Source organism: Pygocentrus nattereri, chromosome 5 (genome assembly GCF_015220715.1).
Source record: "Pygocentrus nattereri isolate fPygNat1 chromosome 5, fPygNat1.pri, whole genome shotgun sequence".
Classification (NCBI taxonomy): Eukaryota; Metazoa; Chordata; class Actinopteri; order Characiformes; family Serrasalmidae; genus Pygocentrus; species Pygocentrus nattereri.
This window is the reverse complement of record NC_051215.1, coordinates 19,174,292-19,201,115: the sequence shown is the minus strand read 5'-3', so window position 1 is coordinate 19,201,115 and position 26,824 is coordinate 19,174,292. Positions and strand designations below refer to the sequence as shown.

General features: G+C 41.5%; 1 protein-coding gene across 5 annotated transcripts in view; it reads right to left on the bottom strand.

Annotated features, from left to right (window-relative positions):
• Positions 1–26,824, bottom strand: part of lyst (lysosomal trafficking regulator) — a 166,916-nt gene that overhangs the window by 117,862 nt on the left and 22,230 nt on the right. For all 5 annotated transcript variants that reach the window (XM_017722809.2, XM_017722807.2, XM_017722808.2 and 2 more), the window contains 4 exons: positions 23,918–26,012; positions 19,629–20,610; positions 19,140–19,295; positions 11,344–11,500 (listed from right to left, as the gene is read on the bottom strand). In XM_017722809.2, coding sequence (XP_017578298.1) covers positions 11,344–11,500; positions 19,140–19,295; positions 19,629–20,610; positions 23,918–26,012 — 3,390 coding nt within the window. The remainder of the gene's footprint in view (positions 1–11,343; positions 11,501–19,139; positions 19,296–19,628; positions 20,611–23,917; positions 26,013–26,824) is intronic.

The window sequence follows — 26,824 nt, the reverse complement described above, 5'->3', positions numbered from 1 at the left end:
TTTTCTAACTAGCTAGATAAGCAGTGTGTCCTGAAAGGTCATAGGATATGCAAGTGGCTGAGAGAAATATGCCAAAACCAGAGGAAGTGTGCCAGTGGCTGAGTGAAACACACCAGTAAAATGTCAGTGGGTGAAGTATCCATTTGTAAACTGTACACTCTTGAATATTCTACTGGTGCACGTTTATAGGACAAAGACTCATGTAACTGGTGCTGGTCTGACAAAAAAACAGAATCTAACCTATTTTGTGATGCATTAAGGTAAGCCTATTAAGCTAGAATGAGCATAGCACAGTCAATTTTACCAGACTTGTTCCAGTGATTGGACCACCCTTCAAGTTCTGTGAGCTTTTACTGAACTGGGAAAATCTGCTTTTAGCTACAGTGCACCAGTGAGAATTTATTACAGAAATCTCTAAATCTTCCCTCACTGGTGTCATATATGAACTCTCTAACCACCTCCAATCAGTCTGCCACTGTTTTACTTGATTGTAGTCAAGTTTTAAAGTGTTTTTTGGTATGGTTTTAGTTAGTTTCATTTTTATAATCATGTTCTTATTTATTTTAATATTGCCAAGCTATTTTTTTTTTACTTTATTTCTTTATTTCATTACTTTACTAAATGTTTTTATTATTTATTTTATCTTATTTATTAAGCTGCTTAAGTAGGTTTTCAATATTTGAATTCTCAATCCCTGATCTCCCTGATCCCTGATTGTCTTGGCTACACAGTAAATGAGGGTCTCCCTCAACGTATTCAGAGTTTAAATATGGGTTGATTGAATGAACAAAGATAAATAGAAAAAAAAACACTTTTATGGTTTAAATTATACAACCTTAGGGGTGTGTGTGTGTGTCGATCTGATTTAAAAAAAAAAAAAAAAAAAGTCACAAGACTTGGCTCATAAGGCCATGGATTACAGTGGTCTTGCATCATAGTCTAAAGGGAACAATGACCGTATTCTTAGGCAAAGAGAGGATTCAGTCTCCATGTGACTACAGATCAGGATCACACATTGCCTGACCTCTCTCCAGCTTAGCCACATTTCATACCCATGATCAGTTGAACAGATGCATAAGTAGAATATTTTCTGTAGGCTGTCCAACTTTGAAGGAGCATTCTGAGACTGAGACAAAACTTAAACCTACTAGCAAACCTAAATCTAGTAAATGAAAGCCATATGCATATTTTTGTCTAACTCAGCTCAACATTTTGATCCATGTTTTTCAGTTAATCAATGAACCAAAACTAAAGCATAAACAATACATTTTGCAAGGAATGTTAAATAACCACTGAAATGGCAGTTGTAAAATCCTTAAAAATTAAACAAGAAAATAAAAATTACAGGAAATATAATAGATGCTAGTGTCTACAAGTCCTGATTATCAGTGATTAAAGGAGATGCTGTAGCATCATATGTCTTTAGTAAACTGCTGGCTAGCCACAGTGACTTCTTCAAAAACAAAGAGACAACTTCATGCTGATAAGTGTAAGAACTGAATCTTGTAAATAATGGTAGCACACTATCACAATCAACATCATAGTCAGGGTAAATGAGCTAATGAAACTACATTTAATCTGAAAAATACTAAAAACAAGTATGATAACTATAAGTTGGACAGTAAATAAAATAAAATCTTGTCCATTTAAAAAAAATAAAAATAATAATAATATATATATATATATATATATATATATATATAAAATAATACTAATAATAATAATAATAATAAGAAGAAGAAGGAGATAGCACCTTTCACACAAACCACTTTACAATTTCAGGTAAAAGATAAAAAGATAAAGGGACTGGAAATATTCTGAAGACAGAAGTAGAAGAGCGAAGAGATAAAAGGTAAGGATTTCCAGAGAATGGGGTAGCAAACCTGCTAACCACAGTGGAAAGCCACATTCTAGGAACAGCTAGAAGACTAGAATCAGAGGTGCTTATCTTGTGTGAAGGGGCATGTGGATGTAAAAAAACAAGAGAGATAACTAAATGCAATGCTATGCAAAGCTTTAAAAGTTAACAGCAGGATTTTGTAACAGATGTTTTCTGTAACTTGAAACCAGTGTAACTGATGAAGGATTGCTATAACATGGGCAAATTTCTTAGTGGGTGCTTAGTGCTACCTGTAGAACTTTGGATTTACAGAGAACAAAAATTTCAGATGACAAACCATAAAGCAACCGCTGCTTTTGGATGAATGAATATTACACATAGAACTGCAAGGTAATATTACATTTTTAATAAAATTTTTATTCTACTTTTTTGTTGTATTAGCAGACAAAGGTGAAAGTGCTTTTAAGGTAGCAGTGGAATTAAGATATAAATAGATTTAAGATGGCAATGAATTTAAGGTGAATGTTGGATTTAAATCTCACTAAATTTAACGTGGCAAGTCAATTCAAGATGGCAGTGGATTCAAGGGATCGTTAATCTTTTTCAAGCCAGCTAATTACATGAAACTGACCCTTTCCAGTTAAACTGGCTTGAAAAAACAATTTACTATTCTGCATAATAGTCTTCTTCTTATTACTAAGCTGGCTTGGAAAGCCAACTTACTGTCCTTTGTAACCTTCATATTATTCTATGCTCCAATTTTGTACACTCACAGTCCACAGTTTTTAATGTACAACAAGCTGAACTCATTTTTTTTGGTCTACTGAAAGTTGACATTTTTCACATTTTCTATTTGCTTTCGCAAAAAAAAAAAAAAACAAAAACAAAAAAAACACAACATCTTCATTTATTTCATGCAGTTAGTGAATAATTTGCCTTACAATTTGGTCATGGAAATTCAGATGGAAAAAAATATATAATCTGGAGAATAAGAGGTTAAGGTGTCCATGAATTTAGGGGACAGTGAATTTAAGATGGCCATGATTTTAAAGCATAAGCACATGTAAGGTGACAGTGGAGTTAATGTTTGAGTATATTTAAGGTGGCAGTGGATTTAACAAGGCAATGAATTTAAGTAGGCAGTGAATTTAGTGCATAAGTAAATTTAAGGTGCCAGTGGGTTTGAGGTATTAGTAAATTTAAGGCAGCAGTGGATTTAGGGTTACAATACATTTTAAGGTGGCAGTTGATTTACGGTGTCAGTGGATTTAAGGTTACTGTATTTAATAATATAGAAACCACCTAACAACACTTTACCAACAACCTAGGACACCATAGCAACCGCCTAACAACTCTTTACCAATCACTTTACCAATCACTTTACCAATCACTTTACCAATCAGTCTACCACCATTTTAACATAATTTTGTACATTTTTCACAGTCCACAGTTTGACATGCAACCACAAAATTTTAGAGTAAATGCAAGGTGGCAGTGGGTTTAAGATATCATAAAATTTAAGGTGGCTGTGGGTTTAAGGCATCAGTGAATTTAAGGTGGCCGTGGATTTAAGGTCAGAGTACATTTAATTTGGTAGTGAATTTAAAGAGGCAGTGGATTTTGGGTATCAGTAAACTTTAGATGGCATCTTCACTTCCATTTCACAATAATAGCACTTACAGTTGACTGGAGCAAATGGAGGAATGTCCACATACAATTGCATGCAAATGTTTGGGCACCCCAGTGAAATTTTATTTCCTTGTGATTAGCTAAGTGAGTAGAAAGATCACCTGATATCCAAAAAACACAAAGATCACACATTTGTTTCATATTTTAATCATATTTTAAATAAAATTTTTTCCATCTTTTACAGTTTCAAAATAACCAAAAAGGGCCCAAAGCAAAAGTCTAGGTACCCTGTATAGTCAGTAACACTCCCTTTGGCAAATATTGTAGCCAGCTAAAGAGTCTTTCAGTTCTTGCTTGGGGGATTTTGGCCCATTCTTCAATGCAAAATACTCTTAGTTCTGTGAGATTTTTGTGCCATATTGCATGTACATTTCATTTGAGGTCTTTCCACAGATTTTCTATGATGTTTATGTTGGGGGACTGAGAGGCCAAAATGCATTATGAGGGCCAGGGCAAAACCTTCAGCTTACACCTCTTGAGTTAGTCCAATGTGGATTTTGAGATGTGTTTAAGATCGTTACCCTGTTGTAAAAATCAACCTCATTTTATCATTTTTAAGTGTGATATTTGCTTCAAGAAATTTGCTGGTGTTTAAATGAATTAATTCTTTCCCTCTAGCAATGAACTGTTCCCCGTGCCACTGGCTGCAACAAGCCCAGAGCATAATCAGTTTAACCCGTGGCTAAACAGTTAGAGAGGGGCTCTTTTAGTAAAATTTAGTAAAATACCATTGCTTGCTGCAGCCAAAAAGTTCTAGTTTAACTTCACCAGTCTTTAGGACTTGATTCCAAAAAGCATCAAACTTCTTCAAATGTCCCTTAGCAAACTTCTGATGCTGAATTTTGCAATGAGGGTGTAGGAAACTTTTTTTTCGAATGACTAACACGAAGGTCAAAATTGTGTAGGTATCAAAAAAACAGAGATACTTAAAAAAAAAAATTACTGCACAGCTCTCTGAGCTAGAAAAAAAATCTTTGATTACCTTACTGAAGTTAGCTTCTTCAATTTCCCAGTTGAGCAGAGTAAAGACGAGTAAAGAGCTGCAGACTGAATGGTGACCGTGTGCAGACATAGTTCGAGTCTCAAATACCTGCACTGATGGTCCAAGTATGCTAACGTTATATCATTTGTCAAGACTCACATGTATGTGAGTCACTGGAGCAAGGACAAAGCAAGACTTGCAGATTCAAACAGCCCCAATTCAGTAATTTATTTTTTTTAAAAATGCTCTCACCCACTTCGGCTCACCACTCAGATGCGCATCACTCCTATGTTCCACAAGTGACTACTCATGGAAGAAGTGGAGGAGGCATCAGCGAGCAGCAGAGTATTCAAATGGAACAAATCCCTGCTGAAAAAAAAGTCAGAAACAATTAATTGTTTCTGATGGTTCCTCATGGTTGTATAGTGTTCTGGCTTTTTTTGTGGGTTCATATTACAATGTAAACGATAATGGTTTAACAGGTGACCAATGGCTTATTCTAAATGCATCTGATGGTTTCTTAATGGGATCTACGGGTATTCAACAGGAAACTTTGTGGTCTCTACTGAAAACCATTAAGCCAATTTACATTTGAGAGCAAAACCATTAGGTTTTAATCCAAAAGGCAATGTTAACCATTTTAAAGTAGTTTACTTCTAAATCTTATTATTAACAGCTTTGTCTGCCATCACATTAGGGATTTAAAAAGGTCATGATTTCATAGTTGCAAAGATTTCTGGGCAAATTCTGGTGAAGTCGACCCTGGTTTTAGCTCAATCGCTTGCCTATCTGAGGGTTCCTCTAGCACCCTTCACTTCAGCTAATAAAGTAATGAAACAGCATTTAAGATGGTGCTCAAGTCTGGCCAGATAAAATAAGTAACTCCACAGGGATGTTTAGCTTCTAATAACTACTTGATTGTAGAGCCCTGAACTCAAGAGTTTGCTAGGTGTTCCTGAGAAAAGAAACCCCCCCTCCGGTAAGAGCCACATATTATATACAAAAACACAAAATGTGACCATAAATTAACTTATAAAGCTCAATCAGCTTAACTTTGAGATGTAGCATTAGAGTGCAAACATTCTTTACTTTGCTGAAACAGAAATTTTATTGTTTTTTGAAAAATACATGCCCATTTTGAATATGATGCCAACAACACATTCCAAAATATTTGGGACAGGGGCAACAAAAGGCTGGTAAAGTGGGTGTAATGCTAAATAAAACACCTGGTGGTTAATTATCAACAGGTCAGTAACATGATTGGGTATAAAAAAGCATCCCAGAGAGGCTGAATCTTTCTGAAGCAAAAATGGGGAGGGGTTCACGACTCTGTGAAAGACTACATGAGCAAATAGTGCAACAATTCAAGAATAATGTTTCTCAATGTAAAATAGCCAAGAACTTTTGCTGTCTATAACCTACAGTACATAAATTCTTTTTGGAAATGGACACTGGATCCTCCTGGCTGAAGACCACTCATAGGTGATGTGCACATCTGTGAAAAGTTATCAACATTTTTGGTTTGTTGATTGGTGATCAACACCAATACTAAAAAAAATAAATAAATAAAGAACACATTACATACCTATATTTTTTGTGTATATGTTTTACTAAGCAGACTTCCCAGTATCTAGGAAACAGCACATGTAATTCCACTCCACAAAGGAGATGATGTCTCCTGCAGAAGTGTGGCCCTGGGACAAAGTAAATCAGAGCTACTACTGGGTCCCTCGGGATTTGATCTTTGGACAAATAATATTTAATATCTATATAAAGCGTTACAATGATCTTGTAACACCCCACTTTTTCAATCATGAAAACTCAAATTTATGCTGTTTCAGGGCCTCTAAAATTGATAACACTTAAGTTCACAACACTGACAACAGATGTTAACAAGCTTACATGTAAACTGAGGCAAAAACCTGGCTTCCTGCATGAAAAACAAAATTTGCTCCCAATTGCACACAAAAAAAGACTGAAGCAACAATATTGTCTATTGTATTATGGCAATGTGATACAAAGATATGAATTTGCAACTACTGTCTTTAGACTTTTTCCCCCTTCTGCTTTAAGGGTTATACTGGTAACCCACACAGCATCCTTACTGCTGTACTATATGAAAAGGTTTGCTGGGTATCTCTGTCTGTGCATTGACACATTGGCTTCTTCTATTAAGTGCTTACCGTACAAAAGCTATACATACATCAGAAATTTATCAGACTTGTTCCAGTGACTGGATCACCTTTCAGAAGAAAAAAAAATCTAGCCTTTAGGTACAGTGCACCAGCGAGCTGAAACTCATTACAGGAAACTTTGCTCACTAGTGCCACACAAACATTTCATTTTTTTTGTCTCTAACCACCTCCACTCAACCTTTTTTGTTTTATTTATTTTGTTTTAGTTGTTTTATTTCATTTTAGTTAACTTTTCATTTAATCTGGTGTGTTTCAGCTATTGTTTTACATGTATTATTCTTTTTATTCATTATTAGCTTTTACTTTAGTTACTGCTTAGTTAGTGTTTTACATTTTCAATTAGTTTAATAACTGTTTTCATTATTTTATTTCTATTTGATCTGTTACTCTATTCTAATAAAAAGTTATTTTATTTTTGCATTGTTAACTACTCTCTGAATAGACTGATTTTGTACCATGAAATTTACTATTCTGGTAATCATTGATTTTGCAATTAAATTTTTTCAATCCTTGATTTCTGTACTGGCTCAGCTACAAAGTTAATTTCAATCACACTCAATGTACTAAAAATATACGTTGACTGACTGACGTATTGATTGAGACAGGTAGGTGTACTTAATGAAGAGGTCATTTGGGGTGGGTGTGGGTGTGTGTGGGTGTGTGTGTGTGTGTATAATTATAGTATGATGCAAGGAAAAAAGAAGATTCAATTTTAGATGAAGACATGATAAAACACTTCACACTAAGTCACAATAAAATTAACATCCAGAAAATATTGTATTTAAAACATGATCAAATATCAGGCAGATAATCATCAAGAAAAGACTCTGAATATATAATTATGGTATCATTCATCAAAAGCTTAAAATATTGAATAAAACATTAAATACTTTCTGGTGTTCTAATCCATTTTAAAATAACAGGAATAATTACTGTCACAAGTGACTTCAAGTTTTTAAACACTAATGCACCTAAAACGATGTATTTGTGAGCGAAATCAGGGAGATTCTGAATTACTGTATTTTAATGGTAGATGAGGGTTGGGTTGATGAAACATGTTAATGGGTAATATGTTGCTTTTTCCTACTTGTTTGGCTTTGGAGGTGAGAACAGAAGTGAGTGGTAAATATACAGTATCAGTAATATACCAAGTAACAGTAAGAATTAACAGCAACTTGTGTCAGTCTTGCTCAAACCATACATCCATCCATCCATCCATTAGCTTCCGCTTCTCCGGGGTTCGGGTCGCGGGGGCAGCATCCTAAGCAATGAGGCCCAGACCTCCCTTTCCCCAGCCACTTCCACTAGCTCTCCAAGGGGGATTCCGAGGCGCTCCCAGGCCAGCTGGGCGATATAGTCATGCCAGCGTGTCCTGGGTCTTCCCCGGGGTCTCCTCCCAGGTGGACTTGCCTGTGACACCTCCCGAGGGAGACGTCCAGGAGGCATCCTAACCAGATGCCCGAACCACCTCAGCTGACTCCTCTCGATGTGAAGAAGCAGCGGCTCTACTCCGAGTCCCTCCCGGATGACCGAACTTCTCACCCTATCTCTAAGGGAGAGCTCAGACACCCTGCGGAGGAAACTCATTTCAGCCGCTTGTATTCGCGATCTTATTCTTTCGGTCATTACCCAAAGCTCATGACCATAGGTGAGGGTGGGAACGTAGATCGACCGGTAAATCGAGAGCCTTGCCTTATGGCTCAGCTCTTTCTTTACCACAACAGACCGGTAAAGAGCCCGCATCACTGCTGACCCAGCACCAATCCGCCTGTCAATCTCCCGCTCCCTTGTACCATCACTCGTGAACAAGACCCCGAGATACTTGAACTCCTCCACTTGAGGCAAGAGCCTATCCCCGACCCAGAGAGGGCTCTCCACCCTTTTCCGCCTGAGAACCATGGTCTCGGATTTGGAGGTACTGATTCTCATCCCAGCCGCTTCACACTCGGCTGCAAACCGATCCAGCGAAAGCTGAAGTTCGCGGCCTGATGTCCCCAATAGGACCACATCATCTGCAAACAGCAGCGATGTGACCCTGAGGTCACCAAACCGGACACCCTCCATCCCCTGACTGCGCCTAGAAATTCTATCCATAAAAATTATGAATAGAATCGGTGACAAAGGGCAGCCCTGACGGAGTCCAACTCTCACTGGGAACAAGTCTGACTTACTGCCGGCCATGCGAACCAAACTCCTGCTCTGTTTGTACAGGGCCTGAATGGCTCGTAGCAAAGAGCCATGTACCCCGTACTCCCGAAGCACCTCCCACAGAATACTCCGGGGAACACAGTCGAATGCCTTCTCCAGATCCACAAAGCACATGTGGACTGGTTGCGCAAACTCCCATGAACCCTCCAGAATCCTGGAGAGGGTGAAAAGTTGGTCCAGTGTTCCACGACCAGGACGGAACCCACACTGCTCCTCCTGGATCCGAAGTTCAACTATAAGCCGGACTCTCTTCTCCAGTACCCCTGCATAGACCTTGCCAGGGAGGCTGAGGAGTGTGATTCCCCTGTAGTTGGAACACACCCTCCGGTCCCCTTTTTTAAAAAGAGGCACCACCACCCCAGTCTGCCAATCCAGTGGCACTGCCCCCGATGTCCACGCAATGTTGAAAAGGCGTGTCAGCCAAGACAGCCCCACAACATCCAGAGCCTTGAGGAACTCAGGGCGGATCTCATCCACCCCTGGAGCCTTGCCACCAAGGAGCTTCTTAACTACCTTAGCGACAGCGGCCTCAGTAATGGACAAGCCTATTCCCATGTCCCCAGACTCTGCCTCCTCACTGGAGAACGTGTCGGTGGGATTGAGAAGGTCCTCAAAGTATTCCTTCCACCGCCCAATGACGTCTTCGGTCGAAGTCAGCAGCACACCATCTCCACTATATACAGTGCTAGTGGCACACTGCTTTCCCCTTCTGAGTCGCCTGACGGTTTGCCAGAATCTTTTCGGAGCCGACTTAAAGTCACTTTCCAAGGCCTCACCAAACTCCTCCCATACACGGGTTTTTGCCTTGGCGACGGCTGAAGCCGCAGATCGCTTTGCCTGTCAATACCTGCCAGCTGCCTCTGGTGTCCTACAGGCCAAGCATGCCCGGTAGGACTCCTTCTTCAGCTTGACGGCATCTCTCACCTGGGGTGTCCACCACCGGGTTCGAGGATTACCGCCCCGACAGGCACCAACTACCTTACAGCCACAGCTACAGTCAGCCGCTTCAACAATGGAGGAACGGAACATGGCCCATTCTGAGTCTATGTCCCCCACCTCCCCCGATATCTGGTCAAAGTTCTGACGGAGGTGTGAGTTGAAGATCAATCTGACAGGTTCTTCTGCTACACGTTCCCAGCAAACCCTCACTATACGTTTGGGCTTGCCTGGTCTGACCGGCATCTTCCCCCACCACCTGAACCAACTCACCACCAGGTGGTGATCAGTTGACAGCTCAGCTCCTCTCTTTACCCGAGTGTCCAAAACACATGGCCGCAAGTCCGATGACACGACTACAAAGTGAATCAATGAACTGCGGCCTAGGGTGTCCTGGTGCCATGTGCACTTATGGACATCCTTGTGTTCAAACATGGTGTTTGTGATGGACAAACTGTGGTTTGCACAGAAGTCCAAAAACTGAACACCACTCGGGTTCAGATCAGAGAGGCCATTCCTCCCAATCACACCCCTCCAGGTCTCACTGTCATTGCCCATGTGAGTGTTAAAGTCCCCCAGTAGGACAATAGAGTCTCCAGGAGGAGCACTTTCAAGCACCCTTTCCAAGGACTCTAAGAAGGCTGGGTACTCTGAACTGCTGTTCGGTGCATAAGCATAAGTGCATAAGTCAGGACCCGTTCCCTAACCCGAAGGCGTAGGGAAGCTACCCTCTCGTCCACCGGAGAAAACCCCAACATACAGGCACCGAGTCGAGGGGCTATGAGAAAGCCCACACCTGCCCGTCGCCTCTCACCATGGGCAACTCCAGAAAAGAATAAAGTCCAGCCCCTCTCAAGGAGATTGGACCCAGAGCCCAAGCTGTGTGTTGAGGTGAGCCCGACTATATCTAGCCGGTATCTCTCAACCTCGCGCACCAACTCAGGCTCCTTCCCCGCCAGTGAGGTAACGTTCCAAGTTCCAAAAGCCAGTTTCAGCAACCGAGGATCAGAACGCCAAGGCCCACGCCTTCGGACACTGCCCGATCCACAAAGCACCGAACCCCTACTACTGCCCCTCCCATTGGTGGTGGGTCGATGGGAGGGGGGACTCATGTAACTCCTTCGGGCTGGGCACGGCCGGGCACCATGAGTAAATGCCCGGCCACCAGACGCTCGCTGGCGAGCCCCTCCCCCAGGCCTGGCTCCAGGGTGGGGCCCCGGTAACCCTGATCCGGGCAGGGTACACAAATCCTGTTCTTGTCTTCTCATAGGGGTTATTATGGATCACACTTTGTCTGACATGTCACCTAGGACCAGTTTGCCATGAGAGACCCTACCAGGAGCTTTTGCTCCAGACAATATAGCTCCTAGGATCATTCAAGCACGCAAACCCCTCCACCACGATAAGGTGGTGATCCATACAGCCTGAAATTAAATTACTCAAGTCCCTATTATGCAATAACCATCTGTGTATGTGTGCGCATGTATTAGTACCTTCCTCCCGCCAGGCAGAATCCTCAGGGTTGCTCTCACTATCAGCCTCGTAGCCTTCTTCCTCTATGAGAGCTTGAAAACCACACACCTGAACTTCATCTGCTTCTTCAGATAAATCTCCTGATGGAGCCAGTGCCTCACCATCCCCCTGACTCTTCTGAAAAACGGAGAACAACTTTAGTCCCTTTGAAAAGAAAAAACATGCTAACCACCAAAAAATGCTCTAGAACCATCCAAATTGCAAGAGCAGTATTTTAAATCCCAAAAAACATCTACTAGCAAAACTTCAAACAGTACTAAAAGTGCAAAATAACAAAATAATTAAATTCTTATCTATAAAAAAAAAATAAAACACAGAACAGTATAAATCCAAATTTAATACAATGCAAGTAACCCATATAACTAAGCCCTAGTTATATGGATTACTTGCATTGTATTAAATCATTATTCGAGTAACTCTAATAATTCAATTACAAAAATGTTCATGGCAAATTCTTTGCCTTGAGGCTTTGTTTAACGCATGTCACCAAGATATAAAGATACCGGTGTGCGTGAAAGGGCAAAAGTGTCTAAAGTGTGGGACCATTTTAAGGTGGACAATGTAGTGCAGTGTATACACTGTAAAACGGACCTGGCCTAGTATAATAGTACTTCACCAAGGCTGCAGCACCTGAACCAAAAGCATACTCAAGTGAACTGCACTTCTCCAAGTGGACTCGGAGCCTCTAAAACATAGGTTTACGATTGCTAACTGATATGAATACTAGCTCTTGTTAGAACTTACAGTATTTGTAATTATTGATATTGATATTAATAATAATTTGTAGCCCATGTTGGGTCGATAGTGACTAGGCATAATAAGAAGCAAGACAGCAAATGCACCAAGATGTCACTCATGTAATTTATCTCTCATCTCTCCCTCCCGCGCACGAACACACGCACTCTGAGAGGTTACATCTCAAAACACGCCTTTCCCCATACATAAGGTAGTAATGATAAATGCAACAGTTGGACAAATTCAATTTCATACATTCACTACACCCTTTTTCCTTTTTTAAAATTAAGATAAAACTAAGGACAAATAAGCTAACCTATGCTTGTGAAGTTGTATTTTATAGTTTTTTTCCATGTACATCATAAACGTTTCACAGAAAGGTTGAATAAATGGGCTTAGTTCCTCAGCCAATAAGCCAAAGGTCTTTGATCTAGTAAAAGTGTTGAGTTTGAATAAAAACCTTTTGTGAGGAATAACAGCCACTTGCGAAGAGAGGCCTTTCATGTTGCATAACACACTATCAATAGTTGCTTAAAAACACAAAAGTGTGATTTATCTGATTACTCGATTAATCGATGAAAAAATTGACAGAATACTGGATTCTGGCTGGGTGGGTGGGTCACTCACTTAATCCATCTGTGTAAGGGTCCAATTTGATTAACATGCTCAATAAACACAGTTGTATACAAAAGTTTAAACAAACCTGATGTGATAAGAACCACTTAGACAGCCATTTAATTATTTTAGGAAATAATGGTGGAGAAAAATTACACCCAACTCAGCAATTCTCCAACAAACATGCAACTTAACTGAGGTGCTAAACAATTTCACATCTAACTGCATGACAAAAAAGGCTTTTTAAATGAAAACACACGCATGAAAAACAAATGGTAATACAAAAACAAAAATACAGAAAATGGTAATAATTATGATTAGTTAGTACATTAAATGGTAACAGTTATGAAATTGTGAAATAACTATAAATGTGCTCATAACTGTTCATCACTTAATCTAAATAAACAGGTTTTTGTGATAGATGTTTATGAATTGGCTTTGCAGAAATACAACTCACACTGTGCAGTTGATATTTATAATGAATTTCTTTAAACATCTTAAAATAAAAATAAACTATGTGGTCTAAGCCATGTTTCTGTAAAGGGCAAAAATGTAATCTTAAACATGAAAATGGGAAATGTAGTTAAGGGTCGCATTTCTCTGTGGTGATACCCATACATATTATTCATAGACCAACACCCATAATACGGGCCTGATATAATTATTTACCATAAATTTACAGTATAAAATCTACAGGAAGACCATTTCTACACAAAATAAGCATTACGTGAACATAATTTTCTACTAATGAATACTAACTTAAAATATTTATACATTAATATGTAAAGTTCATAGAGATCCCTGACAAATAAGTATTTAATGGAAATAATGAGACGATGTAATAATGTTTTTCAAAATAAACTTGAACATAAAAAAAAACATACACAGCTCCTAAAATGATAAAGTAATAACATAGTTGCTACTGGCAATCTTCAGATTCAAGGACAAATTGGCACAATGAGGCCTTCTACAGTATGGGCCAGCAAGACCTAACAAGGCCTAATGCAGTCTGGGTCTTATACACACACAGAAAAACTGAAAGGAAGTAAGAGTTCATCAAAACGCTTTATTTTTCATAAATGATGAGCTTTGTATTTTAACATAATACACTGCTCAAAGAAATAAAGGGAACACTTAAACAACACAATATAATTCCAAGTAAATCAAACTTGTGTGAAATCAAACTGTCCACTTAGGAAGCAACACTGATTGACAATCAATTTCATTTGCTGTTGTGAAAATGGAATAGACAACAGGTGGAAATTATTGGCAATTAGCAAGACACACTCAATAAAGGAGTGGTTCTGCAGGAGGGGACCACAGAACACTTCTCAGTACCTATGCTTTCTGGCTGATGTTTTGGTCACTTTTGAATGTTGATGGTGCTTTCTCACTCATGGTAGCATGAGACGGACTCTACAACCCACACAAGTGGCTCAGGTATTGCAGCTCATCTAGGATGGCACATCAATGCGAGCTGTGGCAAGAAGGTTTGTTGTGTTTGTCAGCGTAGTGTCCAAAGGCTGTCGCCGCTATCAGGAGACAGGCCGTAGGAGGGCAACAACCCAGCAGCAGGACCGCTACCTCCGCCTTTGTGCAAGGAGGAACAGGAAGAGCACTGCTAGAGCCCTGCAAAATGACCTCCAGCAGGCCACAAATGTGCATGTGTCTGCACAACCGACTCCATGAGGATGGTATAAGGGCCCGACGTCCACAGATGGGGGTTGTGCTCACAGCCCAACACCGTGCAGGACGCTTGGCATTTGCCAGAGAACACCAGGATTGGCAAATTCGCCACTGGCGCCCTGTGCTCTTCACAGATGAAAGCAGGTTCACACTGAGCACATGTGACAGACGTGACGGAGTCTGGAGACGCCATGGAGAGCGATCTGCTGCCTGCAACATCCTTCAGCATGACCGGTTTGGTAGTGGGTCAGTAATGGTGTGGGGTGGCATTTCTTTGGAGGGCCGCACAGCCCTCCATGTGCTCACCAGAGGTAGCCTGACTGCCATTAGGTACCGAGATGAGATCCTCAGACCACTTGTGAGACCATATGCTGGTGCGATTCGACCTGGGTTCCTCCTAATGCAGGACAATGCTAGACCTCATGTGGCTGGAGTGTTTCAGCAGTTCCTGCAAGATGAAGGCATTGAAGCTATGGACTGGCTCGCCCGTTCCCCAGACCTGAATCCGATTGAGCACATCTGGGACATCATGTCTCGCTCCATCCACCAACGCCACGTTGCACCACAGACTGTCCAGGAGTTGGCGGATGCTTTAGTCCAGGTCTGGGAGGAGATCCCTCAGGAGACCATCCGCCATCTCATCAGGAGCATGCCCAGGCATTGTAGGGAGGTCATACAGGCACGTGGAGGCCACACACAATACTGAGCCTCATTTTGACTTGTTTTAAGGACATTACATCATTAGTGCAGAACAACAGAACAACATTAGTGTGTTTTTCCACTTTAATTTTGTGTGTGACTCCAAATCCAGGCCTCCATTGGTTAATAAATTTGATTTCCATTGATGATTTTGGGCTGGGGAAAGGGAGGTCTGGGCTTCATTGCTCAGGATGCTGCCCCCGCGACCCGAACCCCGAAGAAGCGGAAGATGATGGATGGATGGATGGATGGATGGATTTTTGTGTGATTTTGTTGTCAGCACATTCAACTTTGTACTGAACAAAGTATTCAATGAGAATATTTCATTCATTCAGATCTAGGATATGTTATTTGAGTGTTCCCTTTATTTTTTTGAGCAGTGTATAATCTAACATTTACAAAAAAGTAGAAAATACATGACAAACGTTTCAATTTCTGACATAGATGTGTTTGTTATGTTGTTTGGTTCTCTAAACTTAACACTTTGATATGCCATTGACACAAAGGCCCTTTTTGGAATAGAGAAGAAAAAGCCTCTAAATTTTATGATTATTGATCAGAGGCCTGTTCATGGAGTACTGTTCAGACTGACTTTTTGACTTTGGTAAAAGAAGCTGTAGTCTTTAAATGAATAAGTCAAAATACCAGATAAGCAGTCCACTTTCTGACATAACATCTAACTGCAAAGTTATTCAGCACAGAGAACTGAAATGACAATGTGTAGACTTCATATCATTGTAATAGGTTTTATAAAAAACAAATGTTTGAGTGCTGCAGCACCCCTAAAGGCTAATCTGGACCTCATCAGTCAGCATAGATTGCTTGATAAAGGGAGAGCCTGTTGAGTAATTAAGTTTTTTAAGTTGGGATCAAATCTCAGGGACTAGTTAGAAAAGTGTAGTTTTAAAACAGTTATTGTTTGCAAAGTATTTTTTTTTTATACTTTATACTTATACTTCTAACTGCAAATTAATTTGGAACACTGTACGACATGATTTCCAACCAGGTGTCTGACAAAAAGCTGAAATATGTATGTAGGTTCTGAGTTGTGCAACTATCAAAGCATTGGCCTGAATATTAGGAGATGCGAGTTTGTTCCCCGGTGACTTCAGGACAGCACAACTGGCCGCTCTCTTCGGTAATATGGCTCTTTCTCTCCCCCAATGCAATGCTAGCCAGCATAGATATCTGCTAGCTGACGCAACAGAACTGGTGGTTAGAGTTCTCTCCTCCATGCATGTTCAGCTGTCAAATGCTGAACATGCATGGCTTGGCATTGTCTTGCTGAAATAAGCAGGTACATCCCTGAAAAAGACGCTGCTTGGATGGCAGCATGTGTTGCTCCAAAACCTGTATGTACCTTTCAGCATTAATAGTGCCTTCACAAATGTGCAAGTTACCCATGTCATGGGCACTAACACACCCCCAAACCATCAGAGATGCTAGCTTTTGAACTTTCCAAAAACAATTTAAAACGTGGACTCATCAGACCACAGGACACTTTTCCACTTTGTGTCAGTGCATCTCAGATGAGCTCGGATCTGGGTGTTGTTGATACCTATCTTTCGCTTTGCATGGAGTATTAACTTGCGCTTGTAGATGGAGCGACGAACTGTATTCAATGACAATGGTTTTCTGAAGCGTTCCTGAGCCCATGTGGTAATATCCATTACAGAATGTCGGTTTTTAATGCAGTACCGCCTGAGGGATCGAAGGTTGGTTGGTTTTGGTTGGTTGGTTTTCTGCCTTGCTGCTTACTTGCAGAGACTTCTCCAGATTCTCTGACTCTTATGATGATATTATGGACTGTAGATGATGAAATCCCTAAATTCCTTGCAATTGCACATTGAGAAAGGTTGTTCTTAAACTGTTGGTCTATTTGCTCATGCAGTTGTTCACAAAGTGGTGAACCTCGACCCCATCCTTACTTGTGAATGACTGAGCCTTTCAGGGATGCTCCCGTTATACCCAATCATGACACTCACCTATTTCCAATTAACCTGTTCACCTGTGGAATGTTCCAAACAGGTGTTTTTTGAGCATTCCTCAACTTTCCCAGTCTTTCATTGCCCATGTGCCAACTTCTTTGGAACGTGTTGCAGGCATCAAATTCATAATGAGTGAATATTTGCAAAAAACAATAAAGTTTATCCATTTGAACATTAAGTATCTTGTCTTTGTAGTGTATTCAATTGAATATAGGTTGAAAAGGATTTGCAAATCATCATATTCTGTTTTTATATATGTTTTACACAACATCCAACTTCATTGGAATTGGGGTTGTATATGAATATAAATAAGAGGTGTAGATAAAAGGAAGTGACAGACACACTCACTTCCTTTTATTTACATGTCTTTCATCCTGCTCTTCAATGGTCAGGACCTACTACAGGACCATTACAGAACAGGTATTATGGTGGTGTTGGTGGATAATTCTCAGCACTGCAGTTACACGGACATGGTGGTGGCATGTTAGTGTGTCCTGCAAGTGGATTAGATGCAGCAATGTTGCTGGAGTTTTTAAATACCTCAGTGCCACCGCTGGGCTGAGAATAGTCCTCCAACCAAAATTACCCAGCCACTAGCGGTCTGTGGGCAGCATCCTGTGACCACTGATGAAGCATGCAAAGAAACAGATGGACTAGTGTGTAATTGTACAACTACAAAGTGCACCTATATGTTTAAGTAGAGCTAATAACATGCAGATACAAGGAGTGTAGATATAAGATTGCTGATAGATATAAGATATATAAGTGCTGATTAAGTGTGTGTGAAAGACCATTCTAGGCACAGGGCATCCTTTGCAGTGTCTGCGAACCTGAAGCATGTTTACAGTTAGCATTTCTGTCATAGCAGTATCTCTGTGATATGACAGAGCTCCTACACATACGCCTGTAGAAGGGAACCTGCTAAGCAGATCTCCCTTCAAATTATTTCATTCTAAATGAACTGCTACGTGCACCGTGAGCCCCAAGTTACACAAATCCGGAAGTGCACGACCACGCACAGTAACATAGATTATAAATTGCATTAAGGTGTGCATGCTGAAACTGCTCAATGTGTGAAGTATAAACCTAGCTTTTCTGTGTAGCTAGCTCCAAATTATATGGCCAACATTCAAAGCCTTTTTTCTGTGTTTTTCTGCTCCTAACCACAGAATCACAACTGAAGTTGAACTATCAAAGCACAAATTACCTAATGATATAACTGCAATGTCCAAAACACTAGCCTGCTTTCATCCGTTTTATTTTATTTAAAAGCTTTGTTTTGGGTTCAGCTGTAAGTTTTTTTTCCGCCATCACTGTACACCAGCTACACTAAGCTAACATTAATATCCATTAAACATTAACACTGTTTGTTCTAAGAATGTTCTAAGAAAAAAGTGAATCAGTTCTCTGCTGTTTGGACAAATTCATCACAATGTACACTATAAGGACAAAAATATTATGAGACCTACAGACATCCCATTGTAAATCCAGAGGCATTAATATGGAGATGGACCCCCTTTGCAAAGTTGGAAGCATACAATTGTCTAAAATGTGCTGATATGCTGAAGCGTTAAGATTTCTCTTCACTGGAACTAAGGGGCATAGTCCATCACCTGAAAAAAAAAACCATGGCATTATCCTTCCTCCACCAAACTTCACAGTTGACACAATGCAGTCAGGCAGGTAACATTCTCCCGACATTTGTCAAACCCAGATTTGTCCATCAGAAGTGTAGAAGGCACTGTGAACTTCAGCACTCAGCAGCCCTACTCTGTGAGTTTGGTCTAGCACTTCATGGCAAGTTATTGTTGCTCCTAGATATTTCACAAACTTACTTGTTGTAGAGGTGAGATCCTATGACAGTGCCATGTTAAAAGTCACTGAGTTCATCAGTATCACCAATTCTACTGTGAGTGTCTATAGAGACTGCAAAGCCATGTGCTTATCCAACTGTTAGCAATGGGTGTGGCTGAAACACCTAAACTCAATGGGGGAAAAAATATGTAGTGAGCAAGATGTTTAAGACAACTAACCTTTTCCGGTTTCTCCTTAACAGCAAGTGAAGCACCGCATACCTCAGCCAGCGCCACACGCAACAGAGCGTCAAACAGAGGAACAGCCAGATCAGAGTTCACCACACCAGAGCAAGACAGCTGATCTTTCACCTCACACAGTGTCCCCTCCACTGACTGTAGTTGCCCACAGGGGGGTAAGAGGGAAAAGAGAGAGATAGATAGAGTGGGGAAGGAAAGAAAGAGAAAAAGAAAAACAGAATGGAAAAAGACAAAGAAAAAGAGAAAGAAAGAAAGAAAGAAAGTGAGAGAGAAAATACAGAGAAAGGGACACAGCAAGAGGGTAAAAGATTTCGTATTTGTCAGATTTCATTTAGGTAACACTGAGTAATCAAATCCAAGTTCCAATCACAGCCTAATAGTCTAACAGGCAATGTAAAATACTCATACTGCATAGAAAATTCATACTTGTTTTCACAGAGTTTTACACTTTAATAAGTTGTAAGTTACCTGGAATGAAAGATCTGGCTCAAGTTTCTGCACGGCTGCGTTGGCGCTGTGGAGACAGATAGCCAGAAGGGCTTCCAGTAGCCGAATGCTCTGCAAAAGCCACTCCTCTTCCAGCTTGTATGCTGGGTCCTTGCTCTTGCCCTCTACTTGACTAAAATTCAAGGAGCTGTTGAGGTCCTGCTGGTGGGTTTCCTGTGATCCAGGTGCTGTGGGTATAACCTCTGCCTGCACTCTTGTCACAGTAGGGGAGTCTGAATGAGATGGGCTTGCTTTGCCCTTGCTCTCTCGCTTTTTCTTAACTTTACTGTCTTTGATTTTGGAGGTAAGATTCTGTATGACCATTGCCATAAGGCGGTGGCAGACTTCCAGGCCGCCCATCCTGAAGAACTGTCTTTGGAATACTGGACTGGCAAGGTAGATCCAGCGGCATATGGACCACACGTCTGCTGCTCGCCTCACCTGCTCCTTAGAAGGCAGTGCTACATTGTCCAGTAACAAGCAGGGTAAACGAACCCCCAGGGGTTCGCTGGCTGTACTGTCATAGCCAGAGGTATCCTCAGAGTCATTCGCAGAGTCCCGGTCGGAGTCAGCATCCTTGCTGACACTCAGGAAGACCACACATAGGAAAAGATTAATAGTGTTCATATGTGCTCCTCCATGGTTAGGCCCAATCCCACCAACACTCCTGCCCCGCCGATGTGGACATGCCTCTTTTAGGCCCTCATAGAACTTGCTGAGGCTCTGTGGGCCATCTCCTGTCCCACAAGAACCCAAGTCCTCTTCAAGCCGTAGTACGGCCCCTCTCTCTTGGTCTTCAACTTTCCCCAGCTCTTGTAGAGCACAGTTCATTTGCTGATGCCAGCCACTTAAGATCAGCATCTCAAACACCTTCAGGGCCCAAGGTCGAGTGTAATCTAGATGGATCAACTCAGTGACCTGGTTCAGCCCATTAGAGCTAAGGAACAGGCCCTGCACCACTGTGCTGGGGTAAGAAGAAAAAGGAAACCAATAAAAACGAATTCAAATTAGCAGTACCATTCTACTGATGATGCATATTGAGTCACAGAAAAAAACTAAAAAACTGAATACAGAAAACTTTCCTCTATAGTGTCATGGAGACAGATGTAATTTTGCAATGAGAATTAACATCTGTTCACAGCTTGCTGAAGTTTTGGTGCTGGACTGTAATGAAGTCTGCTGCAAACAAAGAGTATGCCCTTTCTAAAACCTACCCCTAAATTCCTCTAGTCTATGCCCCTTGCATCCATACAGAAAACAAAGCTGGCTAGTGAATCAATTAAAGATTATTTGTATAGTGCTTTTAACAACAATATCACAATCATACAGCAGCTATACAGAAATTTGAAAACATACAGTTACAAAAACATAGTTACAATCACTTATCATTTGCTAACTGAACCATTTTACCCTTGTTCAATTTTACCATGTGATATGACCTTAGCATGCACATCTATGCTAAGCTTAACTATTTTTTAAGCTTTTTTTTTTTTTTGATGGGGGTACCATTTAGCCATATTAAATTACAATAAATCCATGCATAACCGGTACATTGTTCATGCACAACATCCTACTTTGAGAACCAACTTCACAAGGTTTTCGACTAGTTTCATACTAGTTTGTTCCTACCCTAATGAATCTGCAATACCTATTCAGTTATTTAACCCAATTTTTTAATTTACGAGATCACATATGGCCTAATATGATTACTGCACCTACAGACAATAAGGGGAACCAACATATCAGCATAGCAACATATGCACTAATGCCAACAATATGTAGATCAGCTGTAAAGATGGGCTAGGAGACACACAATAAATGCGCTTAATAAGTCATGTGGCGGTGAAGAGGCAGAGTCAGTGCCTAGCCCCAAGCACATGACATTCTCCTCTTCTGATCGCGAACAGCTGCTCTAAATCAGAGGAGGAGACTCTTTAAAAACTGCATTGGGGGTGCAACCGTCTAAGCGTTGGCCCTATCATCAGCGAGTTCGATCCCTGGTGATGCTGCAGCCATCTCCGTAGTCGGGAGTCCAAGAGGGCACAATTGGCCTCCCTCTCTCCGGGTGGGTAGGATGGCCCCCCTTCTCCTTCCATCGCTCAACGCAATGCTAGTCAGTGCAGGTGTCTGTTAGCTGACGTAACAGATCTGGCAAGTGGCGCTTTTCTCCAAGTGCGTTCGGCTGTCCCTTGACGTTGCGTGAGCGGCAGTTTGAAAAAGAAGCAGTGGTTGGTTTCACAGGTCTCTGAGGAAGCCTGTGCTAGCCTTCACCCTCCTAACGTTGGTAGCATTGTATGATTGTGGGAGTCCTAAGTAGCTGGTGGAATTGGAGACATCTAAATTGGGGAGAAAATTGGGTAAAAATTCTCCGAGCCACACACACGCCAGAGAGTGATAGAGAAAAAGTAAGAGGGACTTAAAGCCATGTTTAAGTTTGGGTGCATGGTCACTCAGAAATGTGTGAATAAAGCACTTTGATTCACTCGCGCTGGTGTTTGTGTGTGTGTCTCTGAGATTTTGTTGGGTTTCCCAGTCAGTGTGTGTTGGCCCCTCCCCCTGACTACACCTCAACGCTCCTTTCTGGGCATGTCCTATGACTGGGCGCCAAACGAGGCTTGAAGGCATTGCTGCAGCTCTGATGTGAGTGGTGTTCGTTTAGTTTTTTGTTTTGGTTTCGATTAAATTAAAAAAGAAATGCCAAAGGGGGAAAAAAAAAAAAGAGCCAGCAGTTCATCCCCACCCTCCTGGACCCTTTAGACATATGCTCTACAGGGCCTAGAGCGGCCAGATGACAAGCCCATGAGAGGAGCAGTGGGTGGGTTGAGCAGAGTTATCAGCTACTACACCCCTGGAGGAAATACGGCACTTGGCTCAGCCAGAATAGGGCTGGTGCCCAGTCATTTCTCTCTCATTCTCAGGGGTGGGGAGGTGGGCCTGGAAAGGGCAGGCCCATGGAAAAGGAAGGGTACTCTCCATGACCAGATTGCCTGCTATGGCCTAGCACCTGGGCACTGCCTAAAGTCACTACAGAGCCACCACCAGCATCAATAGCAACACCTGGTGTCCCAGAGGACACCCTAGCATCAACAGTGGCACCTATGGCCCTGAGGACACGCCAACATCGACTGCACAGCCTGGCATCCCAGAGCACAGACTCTAAAAATTGAGTCGTGAGAGAGTAGATGCTTGAGAAAGAGTAAAATTAAGAGGAACTTTTGTCTTGTAAAATTAAGTCTTTGAAGCCATGTTTAACTTTTGGTGTGTGTTTACTTAGAAATGTATAAATAAGGCACTTTGGTTCATTTTAGCTGATGTTTGTGTGTCTCTCTATGCTCTCCTTGGGTTTCCCAATCAGTGTGTGTTCGCCTCTCCCCCAGCCATGCGACAGTCATTGTAGCAAGATAACCAAATCAGATTCACATGTTCACGTAATCTTGACTTCAACTTTTACATCATTATAATAAGGGTCTTTTTTTTACTTATTATGCCAAAGTCTTAGGGTAGCTGGACCAATGATTGTTTACACATTTGGGCAGGGCACTATTGCCCAAATCCCTCATAATCAGTGGCACCATTAATTAAAGATTTATTTATTAAAATTATTATTATTAATACAGAAAGTTTCAAAAAAGCGAGGAAAAAAAACCAAAACAAAACAGGGATTTAATGTATATGTTAGCTTTAGTATGTATGTATGCTATAGTATGTGATCTCTCCTCACGGTAGCTCAGTATTTCGAGTTACAATCCAACACCTAGATTATCTAATCATTCCTTTATTAAATTGAATCAGGTGTGCTGTTTTAAACAATTGAACCATGGCTGCCTAAGACTTTTACACAGTGTATCAATGCAAAACATCTGAAGTCAGTTTTGGGCCTAGTTTCATCTTGGCTCATTATGTTCAGTATATAATGTAATTTCATTTCATATTTTTTTTTTTATGACGTCAGTTTTTTTTTTACTTTAACACATAACACAAGTATTGTGTTAAGACAAATATATGTACTGACAAGTATTGACAAATATATGTCCAGACATCCATTTGCAATATGAGAATGCATAGCAGCTATTGCTATTTAGGCCATGTGACCACTGTCTCAACAAGCCTGTCACATGCATGAAATTATTTGCGCTCATCATGTGATCTGATCTGAAGCCTGACTTATTTCCGCAGTCTTTTGCCCTGATAGGCCTAGTCATATGTGTAGAGACTACAGAGTAGGGGAAAAACACACTATAGGAAGAGAAGTGATAGAAAAGAAGTCTTACCTTGATTTTAGTAAAGCAGGTAGTGTCTGAAGATAAACAAGCAGGACCTCCACAGGGAAACACTGGGTATGGTAGCTGCAGACCTGGGAACATGTACTGGACACACCTAGCTGTTGGGCATGGTGAACTAGTTCAACGCCCTTCTGAAGCACAGGATTAAAAATGTAAGTATACAGTTGCCACTGTACCACTGCATTGCCTCGCAAGGTAAGCTGGCACACATGACTGGCAACCTGTTGACTCAACTGCCAATCTCCCCCAAACACTATTTCCTGGTAAGTTTTTAAAGCTTCCCACTTCCAGAGCATGTCCTCAGACCCCGTGCTTGGCAAGACACCTTGTGAGTAAGACAAGGGATACGGAGAGGTAGAGGTGGTCATCTCTTTTCCTGGCCCATAGCCATGCAAAGTCTCTTCAATACCAGATATTTGGCCGCTGTCCACTGTACAGATGTTACATGAGGCAAGCTTGGCCTTCTCTGAGGGCTGTCCTCCTCCAAGCTGCTCCAGCACAAGCCTGCTAAGCACATTTAGAACATGGGACTGATAGCTGTGCAGTCCTGGTGCTTGAAATGCTTGAAGAAGAGGACCTATAACTGAATGTGGGTTCATGCAGCAACAAATACCTACGGCCTGCATGCCAGCCAGCACCTGCAGCACCGCAGGTCCTGACGGTGAGAGGTGTTGGAGAAGGCGCAGACACTGGTGCGCACAGGCAGCAAGACAGCAACAGCGATAAGGGTAGCACACTTGTACACCACTACCCTCAGCATCCTCCTCAAAAGGGTTGCGTCGAGTTGCCTGCTTGAAGGCAGAGACAGGCAGTCCTGAGAGGTCGCGATGATGGTGCAAAAAATGGGAGTACTCGCAGCGTCTGTGGCGACGGCGTGCACAGACAGACTGGTGTAACTGCTCTGCCTTGGCTTTTTTTACTGCACTTATTATCTTAAGCACACCAGCAATTAGGCTACGCAGACGTTCTGAGGCTTCACCCCCCTCAGAATCCTGAGCACCACTTAGGGCTTCAAGATGAAGACAAGTTGCTTCAAACAACTCAAGGCCATGGTGCTGCACAAACTCATGAACCAATTCTAGAGCTTGACTGAAGAAAAAAGGATTAGGGGCAGAGGCTTGCAAGCAGCTAAGTAAAAGCTGAAGGACTCCCTCAAGAAGTTCGGGCAGAAGCAGGGCCCTGTGACGATACTTGGCGAAGCTGAAGTCCTCTTGTACCTCCTGCAGGGTCTTTTTGGGTCGGGGAGCAAACGGGTAAGCTTGTCTCTCAAGGCTGGTGCGGATCTTCAATGTGGCACTGAGTAAGTCAGTTAGACTTTGGTGCAGATTACCAGGTAGTGCCTCACTCCGACCCACATCTACAGACATCAAGTGCAGGATGGTACGCAAAAGCATTCTTTGAACAAGTGCTATGGATTCCTCGGTCCAGCCTTCAGCCAGTTCAACCCCTCCCCCACCACTTCTGCTTCCAGGTCCACAGCAGTCACCAAACTCTGTAAGAATTTCAGTGAGTGTGGGAACAACACTGACCGCAAGGCCTGGGTTGTGATTTATGGTCATGTCAAATTTGCAGACCTTATCCAGAAGGGAGAGTAAAACATGACAGAGGTCAAAGGGTGAATTTTCCATACGATTCAAAACAGAAAGAGCTGTGGGGTCAGTGAGTGTTTCGCTATCGGTTGGTAGGGATCCAAAGAGCCTCACATGAGACTGGGATCCTTCTAGACTACTCATAACATCCACACTAGAATACTGCAGTGGCCGCTGCTGTAGAATGACAGACTGGCGAGGCTGGCAACTGACACGAAATGATGAACCATGGGACCTGCGATGTTTGGTCCCTGTGCTTGCAGCTTTTTCATCTGAATTGGCTTCAGAATCAGATGTGGTAAGCTGGGACTTGCATGCATCCCTCACTGAGTATCTCTGTGCAGTTCTACGTGTACGTCGTGACTTCCAAACGCCACACGATCGTGTCCCCAAGTTTTGGGCATCAGAATCACTTTTCTCTTTTCCCACCTTCAGACCACCAGCTTTTTCTTCTCGGCTTAGATGTACTTCCAGAAGTGAAGGTAGAGTAAAATCTAACAAAGTTCAGAAAACAGAATTTCGTGATACAAAAACAGCTGTACATCCCAGTGACTGAAGAAGAGGTCCTCTGAACTTGATTTAGTATCAATTCAATTAATTTGACTTCATCTGGTTATGAGAAAGCAGAGCATAAGCCTCTGAAAAAACTGTATAAATATGGGAACTAATAAGGAAACTATTTAAAAACACCCATGACAGGAAAGAACAGCATTTCAGCACTAAATACTGTTTTGCAAAAGAAACATCATCCTCATGCGGCAACAGACACAATTTATACAACTGGAGCTTTTTCTTATATGAGATTTGTGCAAAGACTGATATTAAACTATTTCTGAAGAGTACCGCATACATGATGATGATGATTACTGTGTCTTACCATTTCACATGGATTAAACTTTCAGAATTATATTGAAAACAAATACATAATTTGTTAAATGAGATCAAACTAATTCAACCAAGTAAAGCACAAATGAAAACCAACCTCAAGGACTAAAAATGGAAATGATACACAATTTTGTCATCCAGTATTTCTCTGCAACTACTGTACTACGTAAAGGGCCTGCTTAGTAATGCAGCAACAGCAACGCTATGCACGCCTTATCCATTTAGCTGGGGAGCCATGTTATCAGTGGGATGGAAGTAGAGCAGGGCTCCTTTCTCACATGTCAAATTCATGGCATCAGAATTTCTACATAATCACATATGGGAGTTCAAGCATCTTTCATGCTGTGATCAACATAGAAATTACTACTTCAAGCAATTTCTAGTTTTAACCTAATTGGACAACACCTGGTCAGAGCCAAGA